General features: G+C 44.3%; 1 protein-coding gene across 1 annotated transcript in view; it reads left to right on the top strand.

Moving 5' to 3' along the window:
• The window catches only part of smpd3 (sphingomyelin phosphodiesterase 3), an 88,837-nt gene that overhangs the window by 57,636 nt on the left and 10,483 nt on the right, over positions 1–20,718 (top strand). The window contains exons 5-7 of the mRNA XM_039614386.1: positions 10,897–10,972; positions 13,935–14,096; positions 15,752–15,841. Coding sequence (XP_039470320.1) covers positions 10,897–10,972; positions 13,935–14,096; positions 15,752–15,841 — 328 coding nt within the window. The remainder of the gene's footprint in view (positions 1–10,896; positions 10,973–13,934; positions 14,097–15,751; positions 15,842–20,718) is intronic.

The raw sequence follows: 20,718 nt of genomic DNA, 5'->3' as shown, positions 1-20,718 counted from the left end.
GACAAAATCCCAAAGCCGGAATAGCGGAATAGTTCAAAATACATGAACACAACATGTGATCAAAAAGACAGAATAAGTTCATTAGCAACAAGCTGGAAGCTTGACAGTCATCACCTCTTTGTAGTTTTGATAACCTGCATTTACCAGATGTTATTCATACAACATTATTTAAGGTCACACGGACTGGGTCACCTGAAGGAACCCACCACACTTCCAAACCCTGCTGAACTGCTTGGAAGCAAAACAGACGTCCAATGCAGGCGCAGTGACATCATACCATGTTCAAAAGGAAATAACTAAATAAATAACCGAGTGGTGAAAGTGCCATTTCCCTGGATTATTCCAATGAAAACCGAGCCAGACTGAGCTTTTAGAAGGGCAAAAGTAGAAGCTGTTATTAACAGAACTGGCAGCATGCTGATTCACTATTATGTGACAACAGTCACATTAGTTTATATCTATATTAAAAATAACTACATTGTGTATGGCTGTTTAATCTAAGTTGTGTACTAACAAGCAGTGCTATAAATATCATTCTGAGGCTGGAGAACGTTTTATGTACCACTCCAGCCTTGGACTATCGCTTATCTGGCCCCTAGCAGGGGTGTTTGTCTTGTTATAGATCTACTCCACCCATATTCATTCCCACTTCAAACTAACCACCTCACAATCACCATCCTCCTTCTCTGCAACCCTTTATTCATCCTCCTCCTCATCAGTCTGCATCCACCCACCAACTCTTCAGAGTTGCCAGCGTCCACCTCTCTCCGTGCCTCGTTTCTGTGCTGCTGGAGGACTCCTTCAGCACTGATGTTAAAGGTGTCTTATTAAATCTCAAGTGAGCTTTTGTTATTGCTGCTCTGCTCTCTGTCTCATGCTTCAGGAATGGAGAAATTGAAGTAAGAAGTAGTAAAATATGTATGAAGCATATGAAGACATGCTGAAAAAATAATATCCTCAGCACTGTTTTAGGCTTCACATTGATCGAATAAGCCTACCTCTTGAACAGAACATCGCTCACTCGTAGACGAGCTTGATTCTCTTGATGAAAATGCTCTAACGTAACTCCAACCCACGTGGAAAATCTTAGATTTTGTGCCTGTAACACTACGGAAATTTGTAATAGTGACAAAAAATATTATTTTCTGTACAAGTGAAGAAGTCTGGTTTCTCCATCTTCTAATGTGTTTACAGTGATCAATAGCTGATGTGTTTTTCCTTCTGATAATAAATGTTTTCTCCTCCTGGGACATGACAGACCATTCATAATGCTGCACAATGTCAGGACTGCTGTTGCTGGGGTGGGGTGGGGGAGGGCAAAAACCTTTTCAAATATAGAACAGCATCAAGTTTGTTGCTTATTACCTAATTTCCTAATATTTAGATAATGCACAGTGTTGCAGAAGTTAGTACTATTGCCTGACAGCAAGAAGGTCCTGGGTTAGGGGTTAGTCCAGCCTGGGGACATTGCAGGTGGAGTTTGCAGAGTCTCCTGTTAGGGCCCTGGGTTTTGAATTATGTGTTTATTTTTAGTTAAATTGTATTCATGGTGTTTTGAATTGTTGTTGAATTATTGTGGGTCGGTTACTTTCCAGTTGTCTCAGTTCTTAAGTTTCATCTGACCCCGCAGTGTTCACCATATCCTTCCAGCTCTCAGTGCCTTGCATTTAGTTTTACTTCCTTTATCTTGTTATCTTTTAAATGTTTGCATCTGTTTGTTTACCCACCTGTTCCACATTCCCTCAATTAGCCGTTGTGTATTTATAGCCTCGGTTCTCTCCTTCCTCTTTGTCGCAACGTTCGTTATCGTTCCTTGTGTTTTCCACTCTGGTGAGTCTGTAGCCCCACCTCTTGCCCTCTTCTTAACAGCTGTACTATTTTCTAACTTGTATGTTTGGTTATAGGACTGGCAGTTTTGATCAACAGGTGTACTTCAAAGGCAGACATTGCATTTTCTGATTGCCCAAGGTTACCGTTAGGATCATAATTAGAGTTGGGGTCAGAACTGCTGTAGCTGTTGAGTTTTATAAAGCATTCAGAATTTAAAATGCCTCTCGGAATTGCTTTAAGACTCACTGGAGAACAAAAATGGATAAAAAGATGGAGCCAATAACGTATGTTTGCTAATTTGAGCAACTTTCTCCTGTCAGTAAAATATTTTAAATGGAATAATCTGCCAGCTTTGTGGTACAGAGCACCCAATAAGTATATACTTCAGTGATTAGCAGTGTGTGCACCCATGTACTTTATGGATCCAGCTTTCTAACATTAGCTGAGTCCATTTGTTCTGACATGTTCACTTCTGGCTCCAAAAATAAGGATGCCAATGGTCATAACGCTAAATCTGTAACATGTATGCCATATCTTATACCACACCACACTTCAAGACATATTCATATTATTCTTAGAAGCTTACATGAAAAGCTTACAGTGGAACATTGCCATCCCTCCAAATGATGAGCTTGTATTTCATCCACATGCACAAGAAGAACTGGGTATTAGTGGTTGATCATAACAGTGTGTCTAGACAGGAGTGTTTAAGCAAAACATCTTAAAATATCTGTGCAAGATAGAAAAACCACAGGAGTGTGCACTTACTGCAGAAAATGGAAGTGCAATTATAAACCAAAGGTCACCATCCATCCATCCATCCATCCTCATCCGCTTTATCCGAAGTCGGGTCGCGGGGGCAGCAGCCTAAGCAGAGAAGCCCAGACCTCCCTCTCCCCAGCCACCTCCTCCAGCTCATCCGGGGAACACCAAATGCGTTCCCAGGCCAGCCGAGAGATATAATCTCTCCAGCGCGTCCTGGGTCTGCCCTGGGCCTCCTCCCGGTGGGACATGCCTGGAACACCTCACCCAGGAGGCGCCCAGGGGGCATCCTTGTCAGATGCCCGAACCACCTCAACTGGCTCCTTTCGATGTGGAGGAGCAGCGGCTCTACTCTGAGCCCCTCCCGGATGGCCGAACTTCTCACCCTATCTCTAAGGGAGAGGCCAGCCACCCTTCGGAGGAAGCTCATTTCTGCCGCTTGTACCCGCGATCTCGTTCTTTCGGTCACTACCCACAGCTCGTGGCCATAGGTGAGGGTCGGGACGTAGATCGACCGGTAAATTGAGAGCTTCGCTTTTACACTCAGCTCCCTCTTCACCACGACGGACCGGTGCAGCGTCCGCATCACTGCAGCCGCAGCACCAATCCGCCTGTCGATCTCCGCTCCCTTCTCCCATCACTCGCGAACAAGACCCCGAGATACTTGAACTCCTCCACTTGGGGCAGGAACTCATCCCGACCCGGAGTGGGCACTCCACCCTTTTCCGGCTGAGAACCATGGCCTCAGATTTGGAGGTGCTGATCCTCATTCCCGCTGCTTCACACTCGGCTGCGAACTGCTCCAGTGCGAGCTGGAGGCCCCCACCGATGAAGCCATCAGAACCACATCATCCGCAAAAAGCAGAGATGAGATTCTGAGGCCACCAAGTGAAAGCCCTCCGCCACTTGGCTGCGCCTAGAAATCCTGTCCATAAAATTATGAACAGAATCGGTGACAAAGGGCAGCCCTGGCGGAGCCCATCACCCACCGGAAACAAGTCCGACTTATTGCCGGCAATGCGAACCAAACTCTTGCAACGGTTGTATAGGGATCGAATGGCCCGTAACAGTGGGCCAGACACCCCATACTCCCGCAACACCTCCCACAGGACACCCCGAGGGACACGGTCGAATGCCTTCTCCAAGTCCACAAAACACATGTAGACTGGTTGGGCAAACTCCCATGCACCCTCAAGTATCCTCGAGAGGATAAAGAGCTGGTCCAGTGTTCCGCGACCAGGACGAAAACCGCATTGTTCCTCCTGTATCCGAGGTTCGACTAACGGACGAACTCTCCTTTCCAGCACCCTGGCATAGACTTTCCCGGGAGGCTGAGGAGTGTGATCCCCTATAGTTGGAACACACCCTCCGGTCTCCCCTCTTAAAGATGGGGACCACCACCCGGTCTGCCAGTCCAGGGTACTGCCCTGATCTCCACGCAACATTGTAGAGGCGTGTCAACCAGGACAGCCCTACAACGTCCAGAGCCTTCAGGAACTCGGGCGGACCTCATCAACACCAGGGGCTCTGCCACCGAGGAGTTGTTTAACTGCCTCAGTGACCTCGACCCCAGAAATTGGCGGGTCATTCCCTCATCCCCAGACTCTGCTTCCTCCTCGGAAGACGTGTCAGTGGGATTAAGGAGGTCCTCAAGTATTCCTTCCACCGTCTGACAATTTTCTCAGTCGGCGTCAGCAGCGCACCGCCAGCACTATACACAGTGCAGGTAGAGCACCGCTTTCCCCTCCTGAGACGCCTGACGGTTTGCCAGAATCTCTTCGAGGCAGTCCGAAAGTCTTTTTCCATGGCCTCTCGAACTCCTCCCACACCCGAGTTTTTGCTTCAGCCACTGCCTGAGCCGCATTCCGCTTGGCCTGTCGATACCTGTCAGCTGCCTCTGGAGTCCCACAGGCTAACCAAGCCCGATAGGACTCCTTCTTCAGCCTGGTGGCTCCCTTCACCTCTGGTGTCCACCATTTGGTTCGGGGATTACCACCACGGCAGGCACCAACCACCTTGCGGCCGCAGCTCAATGCAGCAGCTTCGGCAATGGAGACGCTGAACATGGTCCATTCGGACTCAATGTCCCCAGTCTCCCTCGGAATGTTGTTGAAGCTCTGCCGGAGGTGTGCGTTGAAGATCTCGCGGACTGGGGCCTCTGCTAGACGTTCCCAGCACACCCTCACTCACGCGCTTTAGGTGCACCGGGTCTGTCCAGCGTCCTCCCCGCCACCTGATCCAACTCACCACCAGGTGGTGATCAGTTGACAGCTCAGCCCTCTCTTTACCCGAGTGTCCAGAACATATGGTCGCAGGTCTGGTGATACGATTACAAAATCGATCATCGACCTGCGGCCTAGAGCATCCTGGTGCCACGTGCACTTATGGACACTCTTATGTTTGAACAAGGTGTTCGTTATGGCCAAACTGTGATTTGCACAGAAGTCCAATAACAAAACACCACTGGGTTCAGATCAGGGAGGCCGTTCCTCCCAATCACGCCCCTCCAGGTCTCGCTGTCGTTACCCACGTGAGCATTGAAGTCTCCCAGTAGGACAACAGAGTCTCCAGGTGGGGCACCTTCCAGCACCCCCCCCAGGGACTCTAAGAAGGCTGGGTACTCTGAACTGCCACTCGGCGCATAAGCGCAGATGACAGTCAGGACCCGTTCCCTGACCCTGAGGCGCAGGGAACAAACCCTCTCATCCACCGAAAACCCCAACGTACCGGCAGCAAGCCGGGGATATTAGAATACCCACCCCAGCCCCCGCCTCTCACAGGGGCAACTCCAGACTGAGACAGAGTCCAGCCCCTCTCCAGGAGACTAGTTCCAGAGCCCAAGCCATGCGTGAGGGTGAGCCCGACTATATCTAGCCGGTACTTCTCAACCTCACGCACTAACTCAGGCTCCTTCCCCACCAGAGAGGTGACATTCCATGTCCCTATTGCCAGTCTTGGCAGCCGGGGATCGGTCCGCCAGGGCCTCCGCTCCTGGCCGCCGCCCGACACACATTGCACCCGACCCCTATGGCGCCTCCTGCGGGTGGTGGGCCTGCGGGAGGATGGGCCCATGTCTCCTCTTCGGGCTGTGCCCGGCCGGGCCCCATGGACTAAGGCCCGGCCACCAGACGCTCGCCCTCGGGCACCCTCCCCGGGCCTGGCTCCAGGGCGGGGCCCCGGTAACCCTATCCCGGGCAGGGTAAACTGTTCCCTCGATGTTCTTTTCATACGGGTCTTCTGGTCACCAAGGTCACCAAAAAGTGAAAAGGCATTTAGATATAATAGAAAACAGGCCTTTTTCAGGGAATATGCAAGAATTGAACTTAGTCTTCCTGCAGCGATGGAAGTTAAAGACAGTAACTACACTAACTGCAATCTATGGTCCACTATTAGGATAACACTGTACTGTGCGATGTAGCAGTCTATAGGGATATCAAAACAATAACAAAAAGGGATCAAATGATTGGAGAAGGTTATGGTAGATAGCCACACAGTCTTCAGGCTTAAACTGTATTCCAAGATGAACTGAACAGACGGGTGAAAACAAAGCATCTAACAAGTGCAACACATTTGTGGCAGCGTCTGCAACAGTGTTGTAAAGAACTTTCCAAACAATGATTCATTTCCATTGTAGACCGAATGCCACATGTTGTTTGGCTGCTAAATGAATCAAAACTTTAGATTAAATTTAGGACGTAAGGCTCCACGGTTCCTTAAAAGCATATTTCTTTTCTTAGGTTTTTCTGACGTATACTGAGACAAAACGCTGCGTCAGTTGAACCTACAGTATATTTATGATCCAACCCCCTCATGTTTGCACCGCTCTAAGTCTGAAACTGAACACAAGAGATAAATAGTGGATCCGGATGTAGTCAAGCCAACAAGACTCACAGTAGACAGCGGGTTTCAAGCAATGCTCATTGAGTCTCAGCTTTTTTTAGCAACATCAGTCAACTGCAGAGAAATACATGCTAAAGCTCCAACTGCAGAAGCCTGCAATTAGATCAGCTATCAGAGCATAACCTCTGCACAGAAAGAGGAGCGCTTTAAAACAGGCTCACTTTGCAGTCCAGTTAGTTTTTAGTCATGTACACAATTATATTATGAGTATTTGTATGCTACATATACATATCATTTTCTCCACACTCATAAGCAACAAGTCCCCGCTCTAAACTATTATATCGTCCATCCTAGCTCATCCATCATAAAGTCCACAGGTGTGGGACCATTTTTAAATATAATTTACATTCACTCTTTGGGTAAGTTTAGGCAATAAAATTACTCGCTAACCTTTATGAAAGAAATAATGATGTTTTCAAATGAAATCCTTTTACAAACATTGGGATGGTTGTCAATAGAGCAAAGTTAGCTTATTAGTTAAACTGCTGGTTACATATTACTACAGACATTCATAATTGAATAATGAGAGCTAATTTGGAAAATGATTTATTGAGATGCAGAATTCAGCTGATAAGCTTCTTGATGCATTCTCAATCATCCAGGAAAGTAAATCTCCAAAAGTTGAATCTGTTCATCTGGACGTAGCGTTTTGTGGGAGAAACGTTTCGTCACTCATCCAAGTGACTTCTTCAGTCTCAGCTGACTGCAGGTTTCCCCAAACCTTATAAACAGTACATTTGCATAATGACTGAAACCAGCCCACTGAGGGAACAATGGGCTGTGAGGTCAGTTCCTTAATCATAATTATGCAAATTCCCATGACCATTGATCAACAATCACTGACCAAAACCCACTGATCAAAGAACACTGATCAATGGCCATGAGTACCATTCACAGAGAGTTGGGGAATGGCTGCAATCACAGCATTGTAAGATGGCGAAAGATGTAATTGTCTGCATGATCAACTCGGTCACCTATAACATCTCCAAGTTTCTGGCTTCGATCCTCAACCCGCTGGTGGGCAGCTCTGAACACCACATCCAGAACACCCTGGATTTTGTTGAGAAGGTGAGAGATGTCATAATGGAGGCAGATGAAACCATGGTCTCGTACGACGTTACATCTCTCTTCACTTGCATCCCAGTCACGGAAGCGTTGGAGGTAGTCCGTAAGAGATTACAGGATGACACCAACCTCAGCAACAGGACCACCCTCAGCATCGACCAAGTGTGTTTGCTTTTGGAACTGTGTCTTCATTCCACCTACTTCACATACAAGGGTCAGTTCTACAGGCAGAAACATGGGTGTGCCATGGGCTCCCAGTTTCACCCATCGTGGCCAATTTGTACATGGAAGAAGTGGAAAAGAGGCGTTGCTATCCTACCCTGGAACACCACCAAGCCATTGGTTCAGATATGTGGATGACACCTGGGTGAAAATCAAATCTCAGGACGTACTACATTTCACGGATCACATTAACTCGGTGGACCAACACATCAAATTCACCAGGGAGGATATGAAAAGTGGCAGGTTAGCCTTCTTAGACTGTGAGATTTCCATCAGTAATGGGGGACATCTAAAAGCTGACGTGTACCGTAAACCTAGGCATACGGATCAGTATCTAAGGTTTGACTCTCATCATCCACTGGAGCACAAACTGGGTGTCATCAGGACGCTACAACACAGAGCGAACACCATCCCCACTGACACAGCGGCCAGGGAGGCAGAAGGACAGCACATCAAGAAGGCCCTGAGTAATGTGGTTATCCCAGCTGGACTTTTGTCAAAGCTGGGAAGGCACCTAAAGAAAGCTCCAGCCGATCCAGGAGAGAAGGACAACCGCTGCCCAGGCGAAAACCTGTAGTGATCCCATATGTGTCAGGAGTATCGGAACAGTTGAGACGCATTTTTCTAAACACCGGGTCTCTGTGGCTTTTAAACCCCAAAATACACTGCGCCAAAAACTGGTCCACCCCAAGGATCGGGTCCCCCGACACAAACAGAGTAACATAGTGTACGCTGTTAAGTGCCAGGAGGATTGCCAGGATTTATACATCGGGAAACCAAACAACCTCTAGCGAAGCGGATGGCACAACACAGAAGAGCAACCTCATCAGGCCAGGACTCTGCAGTTTATTTACACCTACAGGCCAGTGGACACTCTTTCAACGATGAGGATGTACACATCCTGGACAGGGAAGAACGCTGGTTTGAGCGCCGAGTCAAGGAGGCCATTTACGTGAAAAGGAAAGACCATCTCTGAATCAAGGAGGGGCCTAAGGGTACATCTTTCGCCATCTTACAATGCTGTGATTGCAGCCATTACCCAACTCTCTGTGAATGGTACCCATGGCCATTGATCAGTGTTCTTTGATCAGTGGGTTTTGGTCAGTGATTGTTGATCAATGGTCATGGGAATTTGCATAATTATGATTAAGGAACTGACCTCACAGCCCATTGTTCCTTCAGTGGGCTGGTTTCAGTCATTATGCAAATGTACTGTTTATAAGGTTTGGGGAAACCTGCAGTCAGCTGAGACTGAAGAAGTCACTTGGATGAGTGACGAAACGTTTCTCCCACAAAACGCTACGTCCAGATGAACAGATTCAACTTTTGGAGACAGCTGATAAGCTGTTAGGGGGTAAAACTTTAAAGAACCATCATAGCACAGTGGAGTCTAATTCCTATCCCAGCAGTGATAGGAATAAGGACAGAACCCCCCGAGTCTAGGTGCTGATGCTGGTGATGATGATGAAGGTGGAGGCTTGAATGGGACTCCAGTGACCAGGATGAGGCAGAGATGGGGAGGAGAATTAGAGTCTGAAAGGCAGAATGAGAAGAGAGCGCTCACAATAAAGCACATTGAACAGAGGCTGATTGGCTCACAGAACACGGGCAAGAAAATGATTGGACGTTAGTAATGATGTCACTATTGAGTTTGACAGCGTGGGAAAGAGGAAGTGATGTAAAGAACAGACTAGAAGACTAAACACACAGCAAAGCAGGCAGATGAGTGATTACAGAGCTTCTTATTGAACATACAAATTTGTTTCTTTTATGTAACAATCTGTACAGCTTCATTAACGGCTCAATGCTGCGCGCCCATCTTACTGCGGCTTCTGGCTCAACCGAAAAACAACTATGAAAAAGCTATTTTGGGTTATGTAATGTAATGGATCGGGCAAGCCTACAAAACTGGAAATAAAATGAATAACATCTACTTGCTTCAAACACCACACAGGTGAAACTGTGTCAGATATCAGAGCAACAGCATCTTTGGCTCTTTGAGTCCAGACGTGGAACAGCAACAATCTTTTCCATTACAGAACTGTTCCATAGACCTCTGCTGAGGTTCATGTGAACGTCATGTCTTTCTCTTATGAACTGTCTAATATAACCATGAATAACCAGAAGGGTGCGCTCAAGCACTAATCATTAGCACCATTGATTACCATTGCTAACCTTTTAACATCCAGTAGGCCACCAGACGTGTTCAGGGTTAGTAGGGTTAGGGCTGCGTTTGCTAGATATGCATTTTCAGAAGCTAAAAAATGTTCCCTTTCAAATGTAGATCCATATATTTTTGGGGGGCTTTTCAAATAGGGACAAATGATATTTAAAACGTGTTGCATGTTAACCTTGTGAGGTTATTATGTATCACCCAACCCTAACCCTAACTCTGTGGGTCACCGGCTACCAGATGTTTATTTTTATTCTTGTTTTTAAACATCCAAATGGAGAAGCTTTAATAAAAAAAAACCATTATAATGCCAACATTTTTTGAGAAATGTCAAATCTTATAGTTTCTGAAAAATTGCCTTGACGTTAGACAGGTTACCTAGTGGATGTTAAGGTTGTCAGAAGCAGTCGTTTTTCTTCCTTTCTGAATGCTTGAAATGGCAGTGGTGCACTACATGCCAAATAAGTAAGATATGATCATAACTGCGGCTCTTTCAGCACGTCAGGATGAAAAACGGTCTTCTAATTACAAAGATGTAGAGCTCATTGTTATTCCATTGCGTAACTGTTACATATTGTTTTTATAGGCTTACAGATCTTATAATCAATGAATTATTATCTCAGCTTTCTGTTATATCCATGACATGCACCAATATTTCATGATGACATTACACAGCGACGCCTTCTTTAGGTTTTCACGGGCTCTCTGCCCCACTGCTGTTATGTTGCACACCCTAAGTGCAGTGATCGAATTACAGCGTAATGACTCCGTTTTCCCACAGGGATCAATAAAGTTTCACCTTTCCTTGTATGATCTAATTGCTGCTGTTGTTACCTGGCTTGTTCCACATACACAGACACACTCGTTAAATGGGCTTTGATGCTGCCTGTTTGAACACGGTGGAGTGACATGTTTGTCTCTGGTCCCGCCCCCCTCCCCAACAGGTTCACGTGGGCACCTCACACCAAGAGCAGAGGGTGGTGGGATACGTCACATGTACGCATCTCCACGCCATAGAAGGTACAGTTATATGTTCTACAACTCTCTCTTTCTTTCTTTTGTCATTTCTGTCTCTGCACATGCACATGAGTGTATTAATAAGGATCCCATGCTGTCCTTTTTTTGAAGGGTTGTTTCTTAAGCAGGATGGAAAACATGTCAGGTCCCAGTGTGATTGTCTTTCTCTAGAAGAGCTGCAAAGACAGTTTTTTGTGTGTGTCTGTGTGCGCGCGCGCTTCTGTGTCCAGATACTTAGATAAATGGGCACATCAAAACCCGAGCATGCCTCCTCCTGCTGTTCCCATGGTGACTGCCTCAAGCTGTTTAAGGCGTCACAGCCCTATTTAAAGCCCCTGGTCGATGCCACCCTCATTTTTTACCAAAGACATACCCTCCCCACCTCCTTTCGCCTGCTATTCTGGGCTTCTCCTACGCTTCTCTCAGACCTAAATATAGCAGTGGCAGGGCTGTTTCTAAAGATACATCAAACACAAAGCCTTTGGAGGTGAAAGGGGCTGGGCTGGTGGGGTAAGTCAGGGAGAACAGGGAGGAGTGCAGAGACCTGATTCTCTGAGAACTATATGAGAAGTCTTTCCAGGCTGAGTGCTCAATTCATGGTGCAGCGGGACTGTCACAGTATAGATATACAGTACATACTGAACTCAGTAATCCAGTGGCTACCTCGTCTCTTGGCTTTGTTCCATTTCAGTTCAGTTCAATGTGTCCTTATTTTTGTTCCTCTCTTTGACTTGTTGCCAGCGTGGTGGGGATGGGGGTCCTAGGCCAAAAGCCAATGGACACGTTACCAGTCTGTTACAGAGAGAACAAACACAGTTACCTCAGCATGCATGTGCCTGGACTATGACAGGAAACCAGAGCACCTGAGCAGCGTGAACATGTAAACTTCAAACACAGAGCTTCCAGCCAACTGCTGGATTAAAACCCAAAACCTTCTTGCTGTGAGGCGACATATGTATTAACTTTATGACTGAGTGAAGTAAAGCGACGACCACAAAAGGCACCAGTTTTCTATTGCTGTAGCTATTTCACTCACACCCAAAAAAATAAGATTTAATGGTTTATAGAGCTGCATTTACGCTGCTGTTGAAAGAGAAATTGCAGCCAGCAGCCAAACTGTTGAGACCTTAATTCACTGATTTGTTGTCCGCTCTAATATTGCTGTATCACAGCCGGTGTCACAAGCCGTCGAGATGAATATACATGTACTTAGTTTTTACATGGACATCTCTGTCCTGTTTTAGTTCTGTTTCCATTTCAAGGATAAAAATAATTTGATCTCAGCATTAATATTTTTGGTAAAACACTGATTGCGCTGGACAAAGAAAGCATCTTTGCAGAGTTCACAGCACCACAGAGCTTACAGATTGTTTAAAACTGATAATAATGATATCTTTTTCATTTACCCCTGACATTTATATTTTTAACCGTTAAACAAAAATATCTATTTCAACCATATTTCTGAAAAGCATCAATAAAATTGTATGAAAGAAGTAGGTGCAACTGAGGTTGCTACAGAGACCTGGACCACCTACCTAAAATAAAACCCCTTTGAGAGGCTCAAATATACTTGTGTTGTTAGTTTCAGTCCCTTACCCAACTCAGAACAAAACTAATCTGTTTGCAAATTAACAGAGATTCAATTACTCTGAACTATCCTGAGGTACAGTTCAGTTGAAGTTCCAAATTCCCCGCTGGTAATTACCATCATTACTTCCTGCTCGTAGGCTTCACAAAGACCACATTTTAAAGCTCTGACAGTACCTGGAAACTTAGCAGGGTGGTGCATCCCCCATAAACGGCTGCTTTACTCACCTGGATTAAACACCTCTATATCCACCAGGTCCGCACTGACCCATCTAGTTATGAGCAGGGATAAGTTTGGTTTAGTTTTAGACACATGCTAAATAAGCACGTCTTAACATTAGCCAAACTCAAACTTTACTCTTTTTGAGTCGCCTGGTTTTTAAAAGGTTAAACTTTGTCCACACATCAAAGGATTTGTTTGTTCCATCACCTTAAACCTGATGGTTGTTCGCTAGTGGACATCCACTAGATCCTGCTAATTTCTCCGTGTATGTATGGCCCTTTCAGAGTGAGACTATTTACATGATTGTTCCTTTTTTTCTGATAAAAGCATACAAATCATTATATTGTTTTGATCTGAAGAAACATTTGGTTTTCATGCACATACACAGGCAAACGCTCCCCCACGTCCCCCCTCCCGGGTCCATCCATCTCTAAGAGATGCAGTCACACAAAAAGAAAAGAAATAGCATTTCACATGTACTTGAGCTGCAGCCGAGAGTAATCAAAGCCAAAGCCACCTACTCACCCACCAATATCTTGACACCTCTTTGTTTCTCGCACTCTCCACTATTCAGCTGATATTTCTATCGCATGCTTTCACCCACCGCCTCCTTCTATTCACCTCCTCCCTCCGATCCATAACTAACGCCAATTTATCAGATGTACTGGCAGCAGCGGACAGACACAAATGCTGCCAAAGCCAAACAGCACCAGAAATTACTTAAAGGGTTAGGCTGGACTTTTTTTAAGCAGGATTGTAATAATCATTCTGTAGTTACAGTATTAGACACAGTGGGTGACAGATGGCAAAAGCAAGACCTTCTCACAGAGCACAGATTAAGTCAGAAACAACATGAAATGGAAGAGCTGGGGTGGCGGTGGGTTACAGAGGGGCTTGCAGAGGCGGAAGAAACTGCAGGCAGGCTGAAGCAATGTAAATAGTTGAAGGTAATCACCAGAGGGGGCAGCCCCCAAATTAACCTATAGGTTCAGGATAACCTTTTACAGCTTCATTAGCTTACCAATTGTAGCTCACCTCTAACCCACAGTACTAATGCTGAATTAATCTGTGAGGTTATGCTGTGATTGTACCCATTTCTGTATATTATAGTGATTTTCAGTAATAATTGCTACTCATTTTACTGCATTACACCAGGTGATGCATCAGTACGGTGTGAGCAGCTGGACCTGTTACTTCAGTGGGGGGCAGAGTTTCGCCAGTCATCATCCATACCACCAGAAGGAGAGAAGGTGCTGGAAGACCTGGTGGCCTTTGACGTCATCCTGGGCGACCTCAACTTTGACAACTGCTCTTCAGGTATGTCTAACCTGTCTAACCTAGGTCGGCAGCCTTAACATGAAATTTCCCCTTGTGGGACTAATAAAGGTATATCTTATCTTATCTTATCTTATCTTATCTTATCTTATCTTATCTTATCTTAAATCGATAGTGCCAGGATCAACACAGAGGTAGCTGGGATGTTCTCCACCCACCTCAAAATTTGATTGCATGCTGAACTGGAGAAAAACTGTACAGTGGGGTTGAATTTTGGATATGCACTGATGCAGACCTTGAAATAGGTCATTTCTCAAAATGTCAAAGTGTTCTCTAACTTGCTGTTAACATCGAGTCTCCCATTTAGCACTCGGAAAATTCTGAAAATCATGCACTTTGTGTTTTAAAATGCATTGACCTTATGATTCAGTTATAAACAATCTGAGGTTCGACTAATTACCAAAAACTGCAGCTTTAGTTCTTTGCTTTGTAATAATAGTGTGTAAAGAGCAAAGCTACAATTTTTAAATCCAAAAGAAAACCATTGTTTAACTGACTGGCTGTACTAACTCAATAGGCTCCTGCTGTCAAATAGACAATGAACATTTTAATATGTTAAAAGACAAATTTGATTGTTCTTATTAGTCATATTGTTAAATTCTTCTTTGAAAGCTTTCCCTAATGAGACATTGAATGTGACCACGATGCATGTTAGAATTAATCAAAACAGCCTTGAAACAGTGAACCTCTATGAAAGTGTGTCAGTAAAGCTCATGGTTCAGCTCACAGATCTTTGTACTTCACACTGCAATTGTACATGCAAAAATAAAATGTGAATTAAGCTCTGAATGCTTCTAAGTAAGACTGAATAGCAGCTCAGTACTGTACCTGAAGGCCTCCTGTATACCCACAGCCTTAGCCAGAGCTCTGCACTGGTGTTATTTATATAACCACCATCAACAGCACCAACATGAAAGACAGAAAGAGGCATTGCTGTCTCTTTATCCCTCAAATCCCAGTGCGAAAAAGTGTTTGTGTTGTAAAGCAGACTTAGTGATAAAAAGCAACACAGTGGATTAAAAAGGATAGAGTGGGAGAAAAGGTATGAAAAGTAAAAGAATGGAATATCTTTAAACAATTTATTTTTAGTAGCTAATTAATAACTATATAAGACTAAATATTCACCACATTTCATTTTTGCACTAAATGAGATCAATATAAGACCACAATAATGAAAAGCATTCACGCAAAAGAGCCATCTCACAAACACAGGCATGATAACTAAACCAGCTGCAGTTGGTATCAGAAATAGAAAGCACTAAAGGTCAAGTCCTTGGCAATGGTGGGGAGGAAGAACTCCCTTTTTAACAGAAAGAGTCCACATAAGCAGGCTCAGGGAGGGGAAAACATCTGTAAAGAGAATGAAGAGAAAAAGGGAAAGTGTAGAGCTGTGGAGGTTAAAAGGGGACTTAAGTATATAGAAATGAATTTAGAAATAAATAATAATGAAACTGATTTATTTTATTATGCTAAACTCATTTTTTGCCCTCCACCGCATGCTAGCAGCTTAGCAACTATGACCTCCTAAAGAAGAATCAGTAATGTGTGACTTTCTGCAGTGTTTGGAGTAAAACTGACTTTCCTGACTGTGTGTATAACCCTCCACTGTGTATGTGTGCACGCTTGTATTTTTCCAGAGGACAAGCTGGAGCAGCAGCACGCACTTTTTACTCAATACAAGGACCCATGTCGCCTGGGGCCAGGGGAGGACAAACCATGGGCTCTGGGTAACAACACACATCCCGACACATGCCCACGCACATCTTCCTCTAGGGTCACGTCATATGTGCTGTAGTAAAATGTACACCACCGGCTTCGGTTACAATCTGACTGTAAAATGCAGGTGTTGCTGTGCGCACCAAGGATCCATGCAGTGCCTGCAGAGTGGAGCAGGCATTAATCTGGCTCAGGCTGGCTAAGTCAGAATGCACCCAGTACAGCAGGCTGATACATGGGCATTAGTGACGCAAAAGACTGGAGGGTTTTGGTCTGGATATGAAGCGTTTTTTAGGCCAGCGGTATTTCAGGGACAGTGTAGGCAGGACCGAGTGAAAGGGCTTGTTTAGAGAAGGGCTTATTTATTTGGACAGGCATATTTTCCACTGCAAGCCAGGGAAACAGATTGGCACTGCCTGTTTAGCTGTTATTAGACATGGCGGGGGGGTTGGGGGGGCAAGAAAAAACTGATCAATGAATCAATGAAAGAAAGGGAAGGAAGATTATCCCATTTCATAAAGCTTATCCAAAGAAGATTAGACCTGAATTGATACAATAGTGAGCCAAAAATCACAGCTAGAGAGTTGAAGCTGCCAGATATTGTCAGATGTTGTACTGACAGAGTGTGCAGCAATTTCCTGACTCTTCTGGTGGCAAAAGGCAGGATTTCATACTGTTTTTAAATCGTGTGGAAAAGAAGGCTAGCATGAGACCAACTTGGCATAAAAACCCATGGCAATATGTTCACACGATTGAAGTTTCAGCAAAAAAACGAAAAATCTCCCCCACTCATAAATGTCACGTCTCTTTTCATGATGCGTTTTAGTTCGTGTTAGAGGGCTAATTAAACAACCGCCAAAGCCAGCAAGTACACTCTCTGTGGTCTTCGGTGTATTTTTGGAGCTGTGGCCAGAGCTGGTGTGAAAGAATATTTATTTTGTTCCCTTCAAAGCTTGTTGGTGTTTTCAAGATTTATGAGACCAGAAAACTGAGGTCATGTTAACCACTCAAAACAGGGAAGCTGGTGCATATCTGTACTTTCCCAAGCTGAAGCAACACATTCTCACTCCCAACCCAACACGTGCTCATGCTCAGGGACTCTTATATTTTAACACATTAGTGTATTTTTCCATTTCATTTTTTCCTATTTGTGTTGATTTCCAAGAGGAGGAGTAACAAAATCCTGCATTTGACAGGTGTCTGGAAACCAATTTAAGGTTAGGGTTAAGGCTTGTTGGTGTTTTAGCCACATGCATGGAATTTGGCCCTGTAGTATTTAGAAGCTTTTCCATTTGGATGTGCCAAATGGGCAAAAATACCATGAAATCTAAGTCTAACTGGGTCACCAGGTTGGGTTGAGCCTAACTCAGAAGACCAAAGCAGATTCATTTAACTCATGTTTTTGACCTTACCATTGGTGTTGCCATATGGTTAGCTTAAATGCAGACTTTCATTACGTCAAACACACAGTAGAAAGGCAGACTTCTCCTTTCCTTGCTTTCTTAACCTTTATCTTACTACGCAGTGAAAATCTTGAGATTTAGAGTTGGTTCAGTTATCAGTTCTGCTCGCCTGTTATGTCACAACTCACTATTACAATGATTTGTTTTGAACTTTCAGCGAATTTTTAATGCCTCAGGCAAACAATCTCATGCTGCTTTATTAAAATCTTCTATGAGCTGTATTAAAGTAATCAAAGTGAAGCGAAGGCTGTAGTCTAACTCTGTTTGCATTGGTTATGTGCTCATTTTGCTGTTGACTGTATTGCTAAACTACTGTATAGTATAGTCTTGTGAATTTATTTGACTTGAATGATGATAATAAAAGCAAGAGTTAAAGCGGATCATCCCTGTAGCAGGAAAAAGAAATGTAAGTTGACAGAAGGGTTAGCAAGATTACGTTTCATTTTCTGCACATTTTCTGTCTGCACCCTTCTGTTATTATCTCCAGCCTTGGCAGTGAAATTATATTTTAGTCCATGTGTATACAGCCTGGAGTAGCCTTAGTACATACGATGTGTTTTCTTGTGTATCTCGAGGATCCACGTCAACAGCCTCGTTGTGTAAGTGTTGTCAGATATACATATATAGTACCACGGTCCTCTCTTTCTGACTTCTCCTTCACATCTTTCCTTGACCTCATGTCATTTTCCATCTGAGTTAAGGAAAACTGATTAGCAAAAGATACGGAAGTTTTGTTTTGTTTGACTTGGCCCGGTTAGGTTACATTAACTTTGACATTTCTTATGGGGAGTTGGAGCTCCTGGACAAATTCTGCACCAGCACAGGGCGAAAAACCCGACTCCACACAGAAGCGCCCTACTTAAGGACCTTCTTTTTGTGAGGCTACATTGCTAACCACAGAGCGGCCATGCTTAACGTCCTTGGTTACCATGGTGTCTCGTGGTGCTGATGACATCAGCAGCACTTTTTTTCTTGAAGTCTCTCTGTGGTTATTTCTGACTTTGAGGGACTCCCTCCAACTTTGTCGAGCTGCTAACGGCGTACCCGGTGTGCGACACCTACGGGTCCTGACCAAGTGAGAATGGGTCGGCTAAAAACGGCAGCAGTGTAGCGGAGTATGCCCACCGGACACCTCGCCATCTTTATTTTCAGTGATCTAAAACCTGCTCTTAGAATTGTGAAAAACACTCTCCGCGCATCAGACGCCTACTCTTCATAAGGGCGCCCAACACTCATGAATTGACTGGAGTAACTTCAGAGTGCTGCACTCGTCATACGGAGCATTTTAAACACATTCTCCAGCCCACAGCCTTGAATCCTCATTCTCAAAAGGATCTCTGAGAGCTTCTCTCTCTCTGGCTGTTTTATTCCACTGGTTTATGACAGTAGATTGTAGTCTGAGGATTATAAAGGCGGAGAGGGTTTCTGACCCTTTAGAATAGCTATACTGGAAGCTAGATGTTATTTGACATAGTGAGGGGGAGGACTGTACAGTGTAAAATACATCAATAAAGCGTGAGCAGAAATGATTTCTGCAGTATGTCACTGCAAATGAAATACACAGAGTGGAGATGAATCATTGGTGCAGTTGTATGAATATTTTTCCCGAGCTAGAATTTAATCAGATGCTGGTGTTTTGCTGTTTTCATCTTTATTTAAGCTAATTGAAATAATTTGATTCGTGCTGACAAGTTTCAGTCTGAAAAGGGCAAAACAATGAAAAACAGAGATTCACCAAATAGCAAGAAGTTCATTTCCAACTGTGCCAATGTCCTCCCAGTGCCCAAAGACATGCCTGTCAGGAGGATAAATGTCAATTCGTTGGTCACAGGAAGATAAACCTTTAAGAGGTCAGTAAGACTAGAAAAGCACAAGACAAGCACAAGCAGAAATATATTAATCCACTAAGAAATCATGAGCGATGAGCCTAACCTGAATTTTATGCCATTAGAGTGTTTTGAAAATTGTTCAGTCATTCTAATCGGTACACATCCATAACTATATATAATATATATACTATAAAATACTATATACTATAATATATATACTATACGAGTATACATAGTATATAGTATATATACTGTTAGGGTACCTGGGTCCTTGACCCAGTGGTTTCAGTTTTGTACCTTTTATTTGTGTTCTCATCTTAGTTTATTTTTGTGAAGGTTTTGGTTTCTGTTTTTCCCCAGTTCTTCTTGGTGTGTGATTATTTAGTTCTCAAGTTTTGGTTTCCTTACTCCCTCTACTCTGTGTCCAGTCAGTGTCTGTGTCTGCCCTGGTCCCACGTCTCTGTTCCCTCTGTTACAGTGCCTGCTTGTGAGTCTGTGTCTGTAAGTTCAGTCTGTGTTTCCTGTTTTACTTTGAAAATCCGTGTCTCATGTTAATGCATCTGGTTTTGCTTCCTTTGTCTCGTCAGCCCTGATTTGTCCCAGCTGTGTTTCCCTCCTGTCTCTCATTCCCTGATTGCTCCCTCTGTGTATATAAGCCCTGTGTTTTCATCTGGCCGTGTTGCGATCTACCCTCATCTTGCTGTGTGTTCTGCCTGCCTGCCTGCCTGCCTGCCTGCCTGCCTGCCTGCCTGCCTGCCTGCCTGCCTGCCTGCCTGCCTGCCTGCCTGCCTGCCTGCCTGCCTGCCTGCCTGCCTGCCTGCCTGCCTGCCTGCCTGCCTGCCTGCCTGCCTGCCTGCCTGCCTGCCTGCCTTTATTTTGGATTCTCAGTTTTGTTACTTTTAGTACAGCATTGAAGTTGTTTTGAGTTCAGGTTTTGTCTCCGAGTGTCTACAGTTCGGGTCCTCCATATCACCACTCCTGCCTGCACACAGCCCTCACATGACAATATACTATAATAAACTATATACTATACTATATATACTATAATATATTTTGTTCTTGGGTTAGGGTCATCACCACTGGTTTTAATGAGTTAGTGAACAAAAATAAATTTATATAAAATCTAGTAATGGACACTCCTGTAGCTTGTACAAAATTGTCATTAAAAGTTTAAGACTGGTACAAACCACAGTAATCCCCCAAGCTATGATTATAAAAAGAGACTATTCTTCTTCTAAAGCTACAATAGGATATTATTTTGTGAACATGAAATTGGCGCCAGCTGATGATGTATAGAGAAGTGATAACTTTTGTTCAGTGAATGGTAAATGGACTGGTTCTTATATAGCACATTTCCACTTTACTTAAATACTCAAAGCACTTCAGCACTTTTATTCACACGCAGTCATACCAGCACTTTTTTCTACACCTGAGTCTTTTCTATCTAGAAGAGCAACTTGGGGTTCAGTATCTTGTCCAAGGATACTTAGGCATGCAGACTGGAGCAGTCAGGGATCAAACCACCAAATTGCCTATCGGGTACCTTCTGAGCTGGTTCCCATTATCTGATAACATTTGAAATGGGTAAATTAGATG

Source organism: Oreochromis aureus, linkage group 7 (assembly GCF_013358895.1).
Source record: "Oreochromis aureus strain Israel breed Guangdong linkage group 7, ZZ_aureus, whole genome shotgun sequence".
In the NCBI taxonomy this organism is placed as follows: domain Eukaryota; kingdom Metazoa; phylum Chordata; class Actinopteri; order Cichliformes; family Cichlidae; genus Oreochromis; species Oreochromis aureus.
The sequence above is the reverse complement of the archived record's forward strand: the minus strand, read 5'-3'. Positions and strand labels throughout refer to the sequence as shown.